The 18,475-nt window shown below is 28.6% G+C and overlaps 1 protein-coding gene across 1 annotated transcript in view; it reads right to left on the bottom strand.

The window, feature by feature from the left end:
* The window catches only part of LOC107443064 (uncharacterized), a 30,234-nt gene extending 12,206 nt beyond the window's left edge, over window positions 1-18,028 (bottom strand). Inside the window, exon 1 of the mRNA XM_087151522.1 lies at window positions 14,532-18,028. Within this exon, the coding sequence (XP_087007648.1) occupies window positions 14,532-16,529 (1,998 nt within the window). The 5' untranslated portion in view covers window positions 16,530-18,028. The remainder of the gene's footprint in view (window positions 1-14,531) is intronic.
* Between the last annotated feature and the right edge of the window lie 447 nt (window positions 18,029-18,475).

The raw sequence follows: 18,475 nt of genomic DNA, 5'->3' as shown, positions 1-18,475 counted from the left end.
GATTGGTTATAATTTCATATTTCTAGATAATTAAAATAAATGAATCAAAAGAGATGGATCCAGGTACTTATTTACAGACTTCAGCTGCATCCATGTAATAAAACTTTTCTGGGTTGCTATTTATAGTTATCATGTATCTCAGAACAAAATACAACCTATATATGGCGATAGTAATAGGTAATTTCAGGGTATCACATATGAAGAAAAAAAAGTAAAGATATTTCTAACTAGAAAATTACTTTTCCAGTATTGTGTATATTGACAGTTCACAATGGCAAATAAAATTGTTGTACTAAGCAAATGCACATATTTAATGTTAAAATAACAACAAAAAAATGGCTGAGAGATGAAATAAAGCAGATGCCATACAGAAACGAGTTTTGTAAGACACATGAACATTGAATGTAGATTTAAAGAGTGAGTGGACAAAAAGGGAAATAAGGAGTGCGGTAGATGCGTGGTAAACAGAAAGTGCATTTTTCAAAACTGAGTGACAGTATTTTTATTTAAACATCAGAAAAATGTATTTTCCTCAAAGAAAATAATTTGCAACAACAGTGGACAAGAAGCGTATAGAATAAGCTTGATAAAGTGAGTATAGCTCACATGAAGGAGCTTTGCTATTACTCCAAATCAAAATAGTTATATTTAAGATTGTATGTTGAAGAGTAAAAAGCAACTAGCCTTCCGGTGTTATGACAAATTTTCAAGTCACTGTCAAAACAGTTATAATAAGATACAAAAATTACTTGTTTGTTTATAAGTGGAAAATGGTTAGCCTTTCACTACTACGGGAAAACTTTTTAGATTCAAATGGAAGAAATTTTCTGGCATAATGCAGAAAGATAAAAACGAACGATTGTTCCTTCAACAATTTTATCCCCTTATTTTTTTAAAGCAATGCCAAGTAATTATATTCGTAACCAAAGAAAAGTTCTTTCGCTTTTTCTAAAAAACATGTTATATACAACTAAAAAAAGCAACCTTTTTAAACATAAAACGTGTATTATTGGCTTGCAAAAACAAAGAGAAGTTGAAAGTCAATTATTAAAAATACCTCTAAGTTTCATTGGGTAATTAAATTGGTTTATATAATTTTAGTCACACTTTTCTCAGTTTTGATTTTAAGACTGTTTTTTACTTGTTTACATATTGATTATGAACCCTAGGGTTATTACTTTTTTTGGTGATTTGTTTAATGGCAAAACATCTCACTCTGGGCCATATATGGCAGTACTTTTACTTTCGTTACTTGTACCGCCGGTACAAGTAAGAAGTACGTACTTTTACTTGTACTTCGTTACTTTTAAAATTTAGTACTTTTACTTGTACTTTCGTTACTTTTTTAGGGAAAAAGTACAAGTATTTGTAACGGAAATGTCGAATGAAATCGTTACTTTTTTTAAAAACTCGGTAAGCTTTCTTAAAAAAAATTATAATAAATAAATAAATAAAAAATTGCTTTCAAAATGCCATTATTTTGCAAAATGAATAAAAATATTATTTAGCAAGTTATTTTCATTCATTTTCGAGCTTTATGCATTTGTTTAATACATTTTAAACAAAAAAATTTTGGATTTTGTTATTACGTTTTTCAATTTTCTTTTTGAACTCACTAATACGTTTTGTCATAATACGTTTTGTACTAAATACATTTTTACCTAGTACATTTTTTACTAAAATTATGTTTATGCCCGACCTTGTCAAACAACGCCCAGTCAAATGTCTAGGAACTTCAGAACTACTTGTGCTACTGAAAGCTATAATAATTACTATTTTAACTCTTGAAAAATCAAAGTTATTAATTTAGCCACTGATACTAAAATTTGTTTACAAATTTCAATTATTCCGTTAGGCAGAAATGTTCGGAAAATGATTTTCTCACATGACTTCAGCATTAGGCATTGTTACAAATAAAACTGTAGACTGTTCTGTTTCAACTTATACTGCACATTCAATTACTTTTTACTAGCTTAAAGATCGCAAAGCTATTTGAAACTCCGTGTTTTCTTTGTTTATGTTTGTGCTTTTAAAACGCGTTTCTACTGAGTAAAATAATTTTAAATCAATGGTAATTTAAATAAATAAAAATAATAAACTGAAAATTAAAATCAATAGATAAAATTTCTTTTTCGTGCAAATCCATAAAAAGTTTGATATTAAAATTATATTTGATTTTAAAATTATATTATACGATTATATTATAAAGTTATATTATAATATTCTTCCGAATTTAAAAATAAATTTAATGTCCATAACTTTCAAAATTCAAACTAATTAAATAAATAACAACAATTTTGCAAAAACATTAAAGAGCACAAGAATATTATTCAATAAAATTTTAGGTTACTTTGAATTTTCGATTTCCTAGAAATGTACTTTTAAATCGTTACTTTTTTTGTTTAGTACTTGTACTTTTACTTGTACTTTTTACTCGTTACTTTTTAAAATAAGAACTTTTTACTTTTTACTCGTTACTTTTTTTAAAAATACTTGCACTTTTACTCGTTACTTTTTAAAAGTAACGTTGCCATATATGCTCTGGGCCTTGGTTTGCTGTACAATGTTATTCCAAGCATTCCTGTTCTTAAAACTTAGATTTCAACAGTAAGTAATTTTTCTTACTTCTGTTATATATTTTATTACATTAATTAACCAACCCCGTTTTGGTCTTACTAAATTACTGACATATACAACTGATGCGACATAGTTCGTTTCACACGAATACCAATTTTGCGCTAATTTCAACAACGACACAATTACCTACTAGTGTTGTAATACAAAATGTACAATTCTGTCATTGTTTCTACAAATAAATTTGGCCTTTTTAAAGCTCTTGACGTGCTTACTCTATTTAGGTTGATTTTGCAGTTACGTCATTGTTTCTTTAAATGAGCGACATTTAGTATTTTCCATACATACTAAATGAATCCATTGGCTACTATTATTGGTATGTGTCTTAAATGATAAATACATAATAAATAATGAACAAAATTAAATAAAACAAATTATATTCATTTTATTCAAAGGCAGGCACAGACCACAACAAATCTGATTAAAAAATAATCACACATTAAATATAAAGTCACAGCAAATCAAAATGGAAAACATGCACAATGATATAGATTGTGACTTAATTTTCGATAAAACTTTAAAATGTCTCTCAATGCACTTTAATTGCCATCAGCATATCATAAGCAGTCAGTCAAGGAACAATAGAAAAATATATGATATAGTATAGTCAGTTTGTTTCATAAATATAAAATTTACAGATTTGTATATAAAAATAAAATAAATATCTTTCACTCGAAAAAAAATTTAGAGTCTTTACAAAAAAGTGAATGATATATTTCACAACTTTGGCATTGAGTAGAATTGAATACTTCGTTTGTGACAGGCACAGGGGGATATTTACAGATTTATCATCTGAGGCTGTCAAGTCCCAGTTGCTTTTGAAGGGTGTCTAATCTTTGCACAAATTCAAGAAGTTTTTCTTTATCCGCTTTGGTTTGAACTTTTCGATTTTGCACCAGATCCGAAAAATGTTAATAGTACATAATTGCTAGCAAGAAAGGAAAAAAAAATTAGATTTCTTAAAATATAATACAGTCAAACCCCGCTATAATGAACCTTCAAGGGACCGACATTTCAGTTCACTATAATAGGGACTTCACTATATCCGTTCTGCAAACAATTTTAATGGTTCCAAATTCCCACTTTTATTACACATTTAAATGTCCAATCCCGACCGGCCTGTGTAGGGGGCAGGGAACTGTCCTTGCATCAGAAAGATCCTGGATTCGAATCCCGGGCAAGGCATGGATATTTCTTATTCTCTGTGTGTGTTCTATGTCCTCTCTCCTTTGTGTGTGTGAATGTAACCCGTCTTATAAACGGGATTGTGGTTGTGTGAATGGTGTGGCAGAAGTCGAATTCTTGGCCATAGATGGCGCCACTGAAAAACAAGAACAATCGCACCCCCTCTGCTTAAACAGGCACACGACAAAAAAAAAAAAAAAATGAAATACGAAAACGACGGAAAATAGTATTTAGTAACAAAAATGTCTTAACTTTTATTTAAAAAAAAAAATATTAATTTTCAGCTGATGAGCAACCCATAACATCAGATATGGAAACACTTCCCCACTCTCCGATAATTTTTCCTGAATTTAAGTAATTCCATTTTTTAAACCTGTCTAACCAGCCATTCGAGCACATAAAAGTAGCCTCACCAAATTGCTTAGCAAATTCATCGGCTTTGACTTGAAGCCTTTGTCCAGATACTGGAAGATTGCGATTTCTTTGAATGCTGAACCAATTCAATAATGCTGTCCAATAATGAAGCAAAGAAGAAAAATTACTTATTGCTGCATTCCATGCTGTAAATGGTTTTAAAAATCAGTATATGTGTTTCGTTTTAAGTCGAAATTTCAAAATTATTAAAAATATATGAAGAAAATAAATCAGTCGAAGACAAAAAATAACATTATGCGTGTGTAGCAAAGCACGGGATCGAGCACTACACGATCGATTTTTGTTCACTATATCCGGAAGTTCACTATAAACCGTGTTCACTACAAGCGGGGTTTGACTGCATAATAATTGAATCATATCTCCGACCTGCCAATATTGGAGAACAGATATTAGTAGTGTATATCTTAGGGTTATGTGACTCTATGCAAATTTCATACACACTAAACAGACTATAAACGGTAACTATTCAAATAATCACATTTGCAAAAGAGTACATTAAAAAAAGTGAATCATAATCAAAAGTAGAATAAAATACTGAAGTAGGGCACTCAGAAATGTTTTGGTATTTTTACACATGCAGATCACCATCTCGACGACAATCACCATTAGGCCTGTAACCAAATTTTCCAACAAAAAATTACACCTCTTAAACACTAAAAAATATTTTATCAAAAATATTCACATTGTTTAAAATTAATAACTTTGAATTCAAAAATACAATTGGTTAAATTAAATTCGGAAAAAAAAATGTTATGAGATGCATATCTTTATATTTACAAAACAATAAGTGTATACCGATAAAGATTTTGTACAGAATTAAGCAAGTTAATATAACCTAAGTAAATTCAAATTGTAAAATTAGTGAATGGTCTGTTATTTAGTTTTTATCAAAACTACAATTTGGTTCAATATTTCTTTAATGAAATGATATAAATATTTTTTCCCAATAATTTTGAAATAAAAATGCAATGATTAGTGAAGCTGAACATCTTTGTCATAAAAAAATAATTGTATGGTTAAGCTGAAATTATATGGGCCATAGTAGTGAAAGAATCCATCTCAGTGAATCACGAGGATCCGCATGTTAATTTATCCAATATGTAAAATAAAAGGCGATTCCGTATGAGATTTTAAAAGGAATCGTAAAAAATCATGCTTTTCACGTAATTCATGCTGACAATCGGAATCGCATTTTGGAAACGAAAAAAATAAACCCTTTTTGTGAAAAATAGTATACTTTTAAAGACTTTTGAAAGATGAAAATCAAAAATAGATACTTTTAGCAATTATTCAAAGAGTTCACAATTTGCCACCATAATATAGTAAATTATTATATGTTGATTTCTAATATATTGTATATTACATATTGATTGATTACATATAATTCACATAGGAAAATCAAATTCACAATGACTACAATATTTGAATCTAAATGGATGGTAGAGCCGGATTTCTTTTCTTTTTCGTTGTTGATCATTTTTCAATAAACTTCTGGTATTTTTTCAATAACACAGCCTCTTCAGATATCTCTTAAGCCTTACATATTAAGCAGAAATTTATTTATTATAATTTAAATTTTAAATGGACCAAAATAGATATATTCAACAAAATTTGCAGATTAATGATGCAAAATCGAAAAGGGCAGATTTTATATTGTTTAAAAGAAACCTCCTCTTACACGGTGACAAAAAAGAAACCTCATTACAACTCCCCGAATGGCAACGCTAGAAAATCGACCAATGATTGCCGCTAAAAATGTCACATGCCAAATCTAGCTGAGATGGCTCAACATATAGCGCTTTTAAAAACGGAAACTGAAATAGCCAGAGAGAGCATAAGCTAGGCAGAAGTGAGTAGTCTTTGTCGATAGATCTCTATTTTAGTATTTGTCGAAAGCGCTTTTTTTCACGAATTTATTCATTACGAATTTATTTGATGATTTTTGATTTATATCACGAATTTATTTGTTTTACTAGAATTTATTTGTTTATGCAGGATTTTCCATTGCAATTCACTTATTTCAATTTTTAATAGACTTAATTATAGCCAAAATTTTAACCTTTTTTAAGAGATATCAGTTTCAGAAATTTTATCTTAAGATTTTATACTATACCACACTTCTAATAGGTTTAACGAATTACATGTCATTTATTTGAATTCAAATTTATTTCAATAACTTAGTATTTACTAAAAAGATGTAATTTTTTTTAAAAAAAAGTTGTTATATGAATTTGAATGATTGTTTTGAATTCTTAGAATTTTGTGCATTTGTAATGTACCTAAGTTAGTAGCGAGCGAAGCGAGATTATATAAGATTGCGTAGCAATTTTCGGGAGTTGGCGAGCGTTAGCGAGCAGGGGGCGCTGCCCACTAGTAGCTTTCTAATTTGTCATCTTAATGATTTGAGGTCTTTTTTTCATGCTTTAAAATCATTCAAGAATTGATTTTCCCATTTATTGGTAGGAATTTTTTCAGCTACGAATGGCTCATCGACCATCATTTTTTATATAGCTACAGCAAATAATAAATAAAAACTGCATTATTATAAAATGAAATTAACAGAAGTATATCCATTTATGATTGACTTTAATGGGACTTAAAATATGGGGACAAATGGACTTAAAAATAAAATCCGTGAAATTCTAAGACCTTATGAAATAGATAGCGTGTACGAACTATAGTACAACAGAATTTTAAATATTGAAACGTAAAAACTATGTTACAGTAATTACTTCAAATTTAAATTGTCTACCACATTTTCCATTCGTGAGATACATTAAATAAAAATTTTTATATTACGTTTATTATGGTCCTTAATTCATAATTTTCAACAATATTAGATATTAAATTTATTTTAATGGTTGGTAACTTATTCTCGAAAGAGAAATAAATAAAAAGATTTTCGTAATAACAAAAATTATTATTTTTAAACTAATTTAAAAACGCAGTTTTAATAAAAATATGAAATTTAAAGTTATGTAAGGATTTTTTTCTGGCACTTTCTCGATATTCAAGAACTATCTAAAATATGCAAAAATCAGGATAATTTTTGACAGAAGAAACTGGCAAAAACCAGTTTCTTCAGACAGAAAAACAATTTTACTTCATCCATATTAACTTACCGAATTTAGTATGAATGTAATTTCTTTATTGATTGAATAACTAATAAATTTTGAATATTTTATCCTTTGCAATGTATTCTATTGAGCTTACTTACCAAGATATAAATTTTCTGCTTGCAACTATATATTTAAAAAATTTTCAAAACTTTCATAAGTTTTGAAAAAGTCACAAAATAAAAGAAATCCAGAGTTCATAGGATCTCTGATTAATATATTTGTGCATACCTTGAACTTATTGAAGAAGCGCTGCTGTTAATGCCGGCATGTACCTTTTCACTTTCACAAACAGATGCAGATCTTGATGATAATGATTGATATATGTTGAAACTATATAATAATGAAAAAAAAATGCCTATTATAACAAATTATAGTAAAAATTGTTGTGTACTACTTTAAATATGATATTTAATAAACCGATTAGAAATTTAGTCATCCCTCAAGCATGTTACTTTTCTTATATTTTGAGCAATAAAATGAATGAATCAGCATCAAAAGCTAGGGGCATATTGTATTGTTCAAAATGTAGAATAAAACAAAGAAAAATTATAGACATATAAAAAAAGGGGGGGGGGGATAATAAGTAAAACTATAACAAACAACAGTTTTTTTTTTAAAAAAAATGAAATTTTATTTAAAAAACCGGAAAAAAAGATGTAATCTTTTCATCAGCCCACACGAATATATCCGCAAAACAGAGTGCTTTCTGATATTGTATCAATAAAGCCCAATCAAAATACATTAATACAATAGTGTGAGGAGCACTCAAAATTTTTTTTTATGAAAATTACAACAAATAAAATAGAACACAAAAAGTAAAAATAAGTAAAAATAACATGTAAAAACAGAAAAGAAAAGAAAATAAAAAGAAAAAACAGTATAAAAATGGACTATAAAGTGAGTAGCGAAATCAGATCAACTTACATGGACGGGAATTTTTCAAGAATGATTTAAAAATGTTTTCGCAGAAAGATTGCCGGATTACAAAATATGAAAACAAAAGCGCAATTTGAGTGTAACAAGAGGGTTTTGAAGTGTCGTACTTACTGCACTGCTGAAGTGATTTGTTATTCTGTGCATTGATTTGTTAGTTACCAAGGATGGGCCCGAAATGGATGTGCGCAAGGTAATATTATACTGGATAATTTTAAAAATTGACCATAAAAAGTTTTAGAAAATAGATGTTTATTTAAGAAAAAATATAAAATAGAAACATAAATTGCCTGTTTTGCAAATAGAAAAATTATCTAAATTATCAAAGAAAAAAAATTTTAATAGATAATTTTAACACGGATTTGCCCGAAATGGATTTGCACATGGAAAAATTATACAAGTTGACAAAGAAATTATTTAGTAAATAATTTTGGCAATGGATTTACCCGAAATGGATTTGCACATGAGAAAATTATAAAATTAACAAAAAAAATGTTAAGTAAATATATCCACAAAAATATACGATTAATTCAATGATTTTATATAAAATTTTATTACTTTAGTTGGGTATCCATTGTTATTTATCAAATTTTGAAAGAGTTTATCGATTTGTTTTTTATATAAATAAACATTACTACATATTCTTTTAATTCTGTTCATTTCATTAAAAGTGGCATTTAAATAGATGCTCCTAGAAACATTAGAACTCCAAGTAATTAGTTTATTAATATTAAAATTAAAATCATTTCTTTTATCGTATAAATCAACAAAGCAGATATTTTCAACTTTTATAATACCCAAATCCAAAAAATTGAAATTAATATTATCATCATGATTACGAAGTAAGATTAATTCCTCAGGGTATATATCACTCAATAAAACAGTAAAATCTTAGAAATTAAAGATAATTAAGTCATCAATATATCTAAAAACAAATTTAATACTAAGAGTATAATTTTTTTCATAATAATGCAAAAATAAGTTAGCTAAGAGAGATGAATAATTGGATCCTTGTGGTATTCCATTAATTTGAAGAAAAATATCCTTTCCATTGTAAAGATAATTGCTAAAAAGACAAAAATTTATCAGAATTTCCCAATAATCAAAATCGCAACAAAGGATATTTTTAAAATCATAGTAATAATTCAAAAGGACATCTTTTAGTTTAGAAAGGGGAATGCTATTGAAAAGATCCTGGAAATCAAAAGTCGCAATAGAATTAATTTTATTATGTTTAATGAAATCTAAAATCGGTTGATTATTAGTGATATCCAAGAGAAACCTTCTTTAGTAATATTGTTAATAATCTTATTTAAGTAGTTAGAGAAAATGGTGCCAGGTTTAGTTAAATAAGTATTAGATCCGCATGTGATAGTTCTAAATTTTACTGGAGTTCTATGAAATTTAGGACTTGATAATTAAGTAAGGAAATTGTATGTTGCTAATTTTAATTTTTAATCTCTTGTAAAAAGCTAAAATTTTTTTAATGACAATACTATTATTGAAATTACTAAGTTCAAAATTTTTACTATTTTTTAATTCCGTATTTAAAAGTTCAGCATAGAATTTTTTACAGAATATAGCATAATTATTGTTAGCTTTGTCTATGGGAGTAATTACAAAATTTTTTTGAAGTTGTTTAATTGATTGAACAATATTAAAAAAATTTGTTGAATTGTTATTCTTATTTAAATTATCCTTATTATTGAAAATAAAGCTTTTAAAGTAATAATAAACTCCTCATTACCATTCTGTTAGCAAACCTAAAGGTAAAGAGAATCTATTTGTATCTTTAAACAAAAACTATTGAGATCATTAAGAAAGTATTTTAGAATTTTATCGATTGATATATGGTAAATGGGTCTAAATTTTGTGCCTTTTATCATTAAATTCCTATGTTCCAAGTTTTCTATAGTATTTAAATTACCAGTAATAATATGTTTATGATGTTTATCAACAAAATCAAAATATTTATCCTCCTCACAGGGACATTCATAATCGGATATATTAATACTCCCTAAATTTTTGCTTATATTATTATAGTTAAATATGGTTCGACGAGTACCAAGATATTTGCTAGATTCAAAACTTTTAATTATGTTAAAATCTTTTAATGGAAATAAAGCTTTAAAATTTTCAAAAATGTTGTGAAATTTGATCTTATCGAAAATAGGATTTTGAAAGTTAATAACAAAATATAAATTGTCTAAACTTTTCTTTTTATTAGGCGAAATTTTGCTCATTTTGGCTTTTATAAGATCGAAACAAAGAATTTTGAAATGTAAATTAATGAAAGAAAAGTTAATAATAAGATCGTAGAACTTATATACTTCATAATTCTTAAGGGAGAAGACAAAATCTTTAATTGGTTTAATGCTATATTGCTTATTAAAGTCTTTTTCCATATTCGAAAGAAAATTTATATTTAATTTGTCATTATTAAGAGAGTTTCTATTACTTCTTGAACCCCGTTTACCTCGATTTGTACGCTTATCTTTAATATGAAAAAGTGAGTAAGTTGATGAGTTATTGAAGTTAATCTGTGTATGTTGGAAGGTATCGTTTAGCCCATACGGTAAAATTGTTTTGTATAAAAACATGTAGTAATTTTCTTTCTGTAGTCTTAAATCTAAATCCTCTATAATATCTAAAATATTAATTTTGATAGTTTTAAATTAATGTACTCTAAATTGATTTAATTCCAGGTTATTGATAGTCTTATTACTGATTAATTTTTGTCTTTTTAGCAATTATCTTTACAATGGAAAGGATATTTTTCTTCAAATTAATGGAATACCACAAGGATCTAATAATTCATCTCTCTTAGCTAACTTATTTTTGCATTATTATGAAAAAAATTATACTGTTAGTATTAAATTTGTTTTTAGATATATTGATGACTTAATTATCTTTAATTTCTAAGATTTTACTGTTTTATTGAGTGATATATACCCTGAGGAATTAATCTTACTTCGTAATCATGATGATAATATTAATTTCAATTTTCTGGATTTGGGTATTATAAAAGTTGAAAATATCTGCTTTGTTGATTTATACGATAAAAGAAATTATTTTAATTTTAATAAACTAATTACTTGGAATTCTAATGTTTCTAGGAGCATCTATTTAAATACCACATCTATTTTGCTCCATGATTTCTTGCGTTTGACATTGCTATAGACAACCCATTTTTCATCCCCAGTAATGGTGCGCTACAAAAATGGATCATTTTCGTGATGCTTGAGAAGCGAATCACAGACGTCAACGCGATGACACAAATTTCTCTCCTTGAGAACAGGGTGAACCCATATATCAAACTTCGAGGTTCAACCCAGGCCTTTCAAGTGGTCATTAACAGTTGAATTCGATAAATTTAACCTCTCATCAACTAATGTCTTTATCAGTGTCAATCGGCCTTCCAGAACGTGGTACACATCTTCGACATCAAAATTGACGGATCAAAATTTTGCTAACCAGTTCAGGCCAGTGCAGGATTAAGCGTAGGCGGGGCCCTTAGATTAAATTTTTTTTTTTCTCATAATTTTTTTATTTATTCAAATATAAAAGTATTTATACATCTTTTCATTTAAGAAAGCATAATTAAAATTAAAATAAATTAAAATTTACCTTAATTTTGTTAAATTAGAACTAAAAAATAATCATAACATTGTATAATCATAACATATATATTTGAAATTGATTTTTTTTTTAAAAAATCATTATTTTGCTTAATGATTTAAAATTTATTTTCAAAAAATCCATTTCAAAGGGGCCCCAGGCCATGTCTAGTCTAGTCTGGCCTAATGAGTAATCCAGCACTGGTTCTGGCACTGGCGTACAGTACAACACATTTTCTCCATACACATTGGCTAATTTCTTTCTAGCATGAACAGCATTTTTACCTTTTCTACAGCAAAATATGACAAAAATGCTGCTTATTGCTCTCCATATTTAAAAGGGCACCAACCAAATACTACTGTGTAGAATAAAAAATACAATTAAATCATCTGTCGGAAAAACAAATTTTCTTTCCGAATAGCACAATAATGTAACTTTTTTCTCAATTAGTTAAATTTTCATTACAAATATTAATACCAAAAGTAATTTTAGAGATTAATTTGGGTTTTCCCCCACTTGTCTTTTTTAAAAGAAAAATAAACATTCAGTAATAATATTACAAGAGCTACTTTTATAAAAGTAATTGTACAACATGTGTTAGAAAAGATTTATTAAATAAAAGATGTTACAAATAATTTTAATTAAAAGTTGCTAGAAGTCTTTTTTTTTTTTTTTTCATTGAAAAAAACATTAGTCACTTGAACTCTGGATTCTAATGCTAAGAAAAGAAATAACAATTTATATTTCAGTCAAACATAACTGGTAGTAAAAAAAGTAATATAATCCAACAATCAAGGTAAATTAAAACCAATATGAACATGAATGCAAACATTTAGATCCGTATTATTTAAAAATCACATTATTATTATACGTATTATTTTATCACATGCTCCGTATTATTTTATCACATGCTTCAAAAATATTGTGTGTCACTAGTATCAACAATACTGTAGTTAGTCAGATGACATTTCTGAGAAAAAACTCTCATTCCATTATACTACAACAAAAAGGTTTCTCACCAGTGAAAACACAAGCAGTAAAGTCAGTTTTTGAAAAATTAAATACTCTTTTTTTCATTCAATATATTTAAAAAATGAGGTTTTTCACCAGTATGAATAAAACTACAATTAAATTAGATGTACCATAAGTGAGAAAAAAAAAGAAAACTTTTAACATAAACAAGAATATGGTTTTTAATTAGCAAGAACAAGACTGTGACTAGTTAGATAATTCTTTCTTGAAAAAGCTTTATTACATATACTACACGAGTAAGGTTTCTCACCAGTATGAGCACACCTGTGATCTGCAAGATTACTTTTTGTGAGATACTCTTATTATATGCAATACATGAATAGGGTTTCTCACCAGTATGAGCACGATTGTATTTTCTCAGACAAAATTTTCATGAAAAACTCTCATAACATATAATACAAGAAAAAGTCCTCTCACCAGTATGGACATGACAGTTTTCTCAAACTACCTTTTAGTGAAAAACTTTTACTAAATATACAACAAGAATAAGGTCTCTCTGCAATATGAACATGGTAGTGTTTATTCAGAAACACTCTTTCTGAAAAACTCACATATACTACAAGAATAAGGATTCTCACCAGTATGAACAAGGCTGTGTTTTATCAGACATGTTAGTGAAAAATTGTAATTACATATACAGTCGCCCCCACTTAATCACATAACCCGCTTATACGAATAAAATTAAATGGAACCAAATCATTTTATAAGAAACTAATGTTACATTTCCCCGCTTAAATGGTTATTTGTTGCTTCTAGTCCTCGCTTAATTGTATATAGAAGAGGTACAGTAATGAAAATTTTTAATATATTTGTACGAAAAGTTTCACCAGATAGAAAGAATGGAATTTCAGTTAAGAAGATACATTCGGTAATCACTTCAATGGCACTTCCTATTTATTTGCTGCTCTAAACAGGTGTTAATGGTTAAGGCATTAATCAAATGTTATAGGCAGTTGTACATTAGAGTAAACAGAGTGGTTTTTGACACTATTCACTAGCACAGCCGGAAGGTATAGAGTGATTTATTTATTTTATGGTCAAAACTTCTAGTCCCCTTGCGTTATTTGTTTTCATAACATGTAGTTTCAAAAAACCAGCTTTCACACTATACAGGGTTCCCTTTAAAGTAGAATAATAATTGCTTACTTCAGTGAATAACTCTTGAGTTCGTTCAATGATAGGCACAGCATTTCAAATGTAATGGAGGGGACAATAATGTACTGTACAACTTGGGGAAAAAAGTAGAGAAATGTTCAATTAAACGTGTATCAAAACAGTTTTCCATTTCAGATTTTTTTCAAATAAAATAAAATAATGTTATGGTACATATATTATATTTTTCATCAGCATTAATTTATTTTATTATTACTTTAAATGAGATTCGTATTTAATAATACTAATATTGATAGTTTTAATTATAATTATTTAATCAAAACATTATACTATGTATTAAATATCATTTAGAAGTAAAATTTTGTTAAAACATAAGATTTAAGATTAAATAATGCACTACCCTTTTAATCGAATAACCTGCTTAATAGAATAGAGTTGGCTGGAACCAATGGTATTCCTTTAAGTAGGGTTGACAGTACTAAAAGAATAAGGCTTCTCCCCAGCATGAATATGACTGTGTTTATTCAGATAACTTTTTAGTGAAAAACTTTTATCACATATACTACAAGAATAAGGCTTCTCACCAGTATGAATACGACTGTGTATAGTGAGAGAACTTTTTAGTGAAAAATTTTTATTACATATACTACAAGAATAAGGCTTCTCACCAGTATGAATACGACTGTGTTGATTTAGATGCTGACTTTGAGAAAAACTTTTATCACATATACTACAAGAATAAGGCTTCTCCCCAGTATGAACACGACTGTGAGCAGTGAGATGACTTTTTCGTGAAAATTTTTTGTTACATATACTACAAGAATAAGGCTTGTCACCAGTATGAACAAGACTGTGCATATTCAGATGATCACTTTGAGAAAAACTCTTATCACATATACTACAAGAATAAGGCTTCTCCCCAGTATGAACACGACTGTGAGCAGTGAGATGACTTTTTCGTGAAAATTTTTTGTTACATATACTGCAAGAATAAGGTTTCTCATCAGTATGAACATGACTGTGTTTTTTCAGATTACTCTTTAGAGAAAAACTTTTATTACATATAATACAAGAATAAGGCTTTTCACCAGTATGAACAACGCTGTGTTTAGTCAGTGTACTTCGTTCTGAAAAACTCTTATTACATACACTACAAGAGTAAGGTTTTTCACCAGTATGAACAAGACAGTGTTTAGTCAGTATACTTTTTTCTGAAAAACTCTTATTACATACACTACAAGAATAAGGTTTTTCACCACTATGAACAAGACTGTGTCTACTCAGTGTACCTCCTCTTGAAAATTTTTTATTACATATACTACATGAATAAGGTTTTTCACCAGTATGAACAAGACTGTGTTTAATCAGTGTACTTCTTCTTGAGAAACTCTTATTACATAAACCACAAGAATAAGGTTTTTCACCAGTATGAACACGTCTGTGCATAGTCAGTGTATCTCTTCTTGAAAAACTCCTATTACATATACTACAAGAATAAGGCTTCTCACCAGTATGAATACGACTGTGTTTATACAGATGCTCACCTTGAGAAAATTTTTTATTACAGATACTACAAGAATAAGGTTTCTCACCAGTATGAACACGACTGTGTATAGTGAGAGAACTTTTTAGTGAAAATTTTTTATTACATATACTACAAGAATAAGGCTTCTCACCAGTATGAACAAGACTGTGTTGATTTAGATGCTGACTTTGAGAAAAACTCTTATCACATATACTACAAGAATAAGGCTTCTCCCTAGTATGAACACGACTGTGAGCAGTGAGATGACTTTTTCGTGAAAATTTTTTGTCACATATGCTACAAGAATAAGGCTTGTCACCAGTATGAACAAGACTGTGCATATTCAGATGATCACTTTGAGAAAAACTCTTATAACATGTACTGCAAGAATAAGGCTTCTCACCAGTATGAACATGACTGTGTTTTTTCAGATTACCTTTTAGAGAAAAACTTTTATTACATATAATACAAGAATAAGGCTTTTCACCAGTATGAACAATGCTGTGTTTAGTCAGTGTACTTCTTTCTGTAAAACTCTTATTACATACATTACAAGAATAAGGTTTTTCATCAGTATGAACAAGACAGTGTTTAGTCAGTATACTTCTTTCTGAAAAACTCTTATTACAGACACTACAAGAATAAGGTTTTTCACCACTATGAACAAGACTGTGTCTAGTCAGGTCACCTCTTCTCGAAAAACTCTTATTACATATACTACAAGAATAAGGTTTTTCACCAGTATGAACAAGACTGTGTTTAATCAGTGTACTTCTTCTTGAAAAACTCTTATTACATATACCACAAGAATGAGGTTTTTCACCAGTATGAACAAGACGGTGTATAGTCAGCGCACTTCTTCTTGAAAAACTCTTATTACATATACTACAAGAATTAAGTTTTTCCCCAGCATGAGCATGACTGTGTCTAGTCATATTACTTTTTCCTGAAAAACTCTTACTACATATACCACAAGAAGGAGGTTTTTCGCCAGTATGAGCACGACTGTGTTTTTTCAGACTACCTTTTTGCAAAAAACCTTTATTTTATTTAACTACAAGAATAAGATTTTTCATCAGTAAGAATTTTGAGTTTAGACGATCTTTTTCCTGAAAAATTCTTTTTAGAATAACAATAAGGTTTACTTAGGATGATACTTATACTGAATAAAATTAGGCCCTTACTAACATGATACAAAAAAGAGCATTCTGTATCAAGTCACTTACATAGACTGAATTTTTAACGAAGTAAAATATAATAGTGTAGAAACCGTACAGCAGGCATATGGTTTATTAATAGATGCCTATGTGAAAACATTAATTAAAATTATATTGATATGTTAATATTTTCTATTTTTCACAAACAACTTTAATAATATAATAATTGTTAAACAAACCAAACCAAATTATTTCACTTTTTGTTTTTTTATCACAAAAAAACTGCAGAAATAATGTACAACTTCATGCATAAGATTCAATACACTGTGAATGAATGCAGTTTAAGACAGTGTAAAATTAATGTTACTTGTTATTGGGAAGACGAATTATAAAAATAAACATGAACAAACAATGATATTTGTTTTGAAAATGAAATTATCTAATTTAATTTCAATAGTAATTTATTCACACAGACACTACGGAAATATAGTTCATTATAAATGAAGAACAGAAAATATTTTCTCAGTGTGAACAGGAAAATCACAATTTAAATTTCTTGTGTATAAGCATCAAATCATATGTGTTCTATGAAAGTGACAGGCATCTTAATTATCTGCAACTGTTTAATATTGTACTGCATAAATTATTTTCATATTATGAACTCAAAACAATTAAATGAAACTACTTCTTTTTGCACACTTTTTAGAACCGAAGTAAAATGTTTCACAATAAAGAAGTATAATTATGAGCTGCACTTGGGAACCTTATGAACACACAAACATTAAAGATCCATATGTGTAAATATTTTATCGTCAGATCATCACTGCAACTGTGACACACATTGCAGAGATAGTATTTGCTGTTTGTATAACAACATAGAATGCTACTGCCAACGTAGAATTATTTTGCCTTTATAATGTTTCCTTTTGTCAGAAAGAGATGACACACACTTAATGAATAGTGTATTGATTATATAAATCGTACAGAAAACACTACCTTTTTTAAAGATATTAAAAAAAAATGCACACAAAATATGAATTTTATTTACTGTCAGCAAGAAGATATTTTATCATTCACATCTATTTTTCTTTCTGCACAAAGCAGATAATATATGAATTAGATCTGGGTGGAAATAACCTTTTGAAGCGCTTTCTATATTGTTTCCATTACTACGATGGTAATTCACTTAACATTTGTAAGATTATGGATACCCAGGCTTATGAATTCAAGCTTAGAGTTTTCTCTCGGCATGGAATTTTTCAACAAATAATGATTGATTGATTGATTTAAGAAGGGAGTGAGGAGCTATATGCTTTAGCTTATAGCTCTCTAATTTCGATAATATAGTTTAGGGTTGAGGATTGATTGATAGCTGGAGGTTGCAGCAAAAAGTCAGAAGCGGTTAATGGATTGGAGGAATTTGTGGAGGGATTTGAGTTTGTTCCGAGGATTATGTTGTAGTTCATTTACGTCGTCCTAGAGCTGCACAATGGGCTATTAGCGATGGTCTGGGGAGCATCCCTGAGGATGATCTGAAGACGTATCATCACAATTTTGATCCTCAGCAGAGGAGATGGCTCCCCTGCTGTGGTAGCCCGACGACTTGCATGCGATGTCGAGCACTTTATGGTAGAACAGTTTAACGAGGACCCTCAAGGTTACCCTCGGTCTCTAAACAGACTGATCCAAGTGGTAACTCACCGCACACTGACTGCAGCCAGTGA

The sequence above is a fragment of the Parasteatoda tepidariorum genome, chromosome 9, assembly GCF_982258835.1.
Source record: "Parasteatoda tepidariorum strain Cologne lab strain chromosome 9, Ptep-v5.0, whole genome shotgun sequence".
Classification (NCBI taxonomy): domain Eukaryota; kingdom Metazoa; phylum Arthropoda; class Arachnida; order Araneae; family Theridiidae; genus Parasteatoda; species Parasteatoda tepidariorum.
Note: the sequence above shows the minus strand (reverse complement) of the source record. Positions and strands in the feature narration are given on the sequence as shown.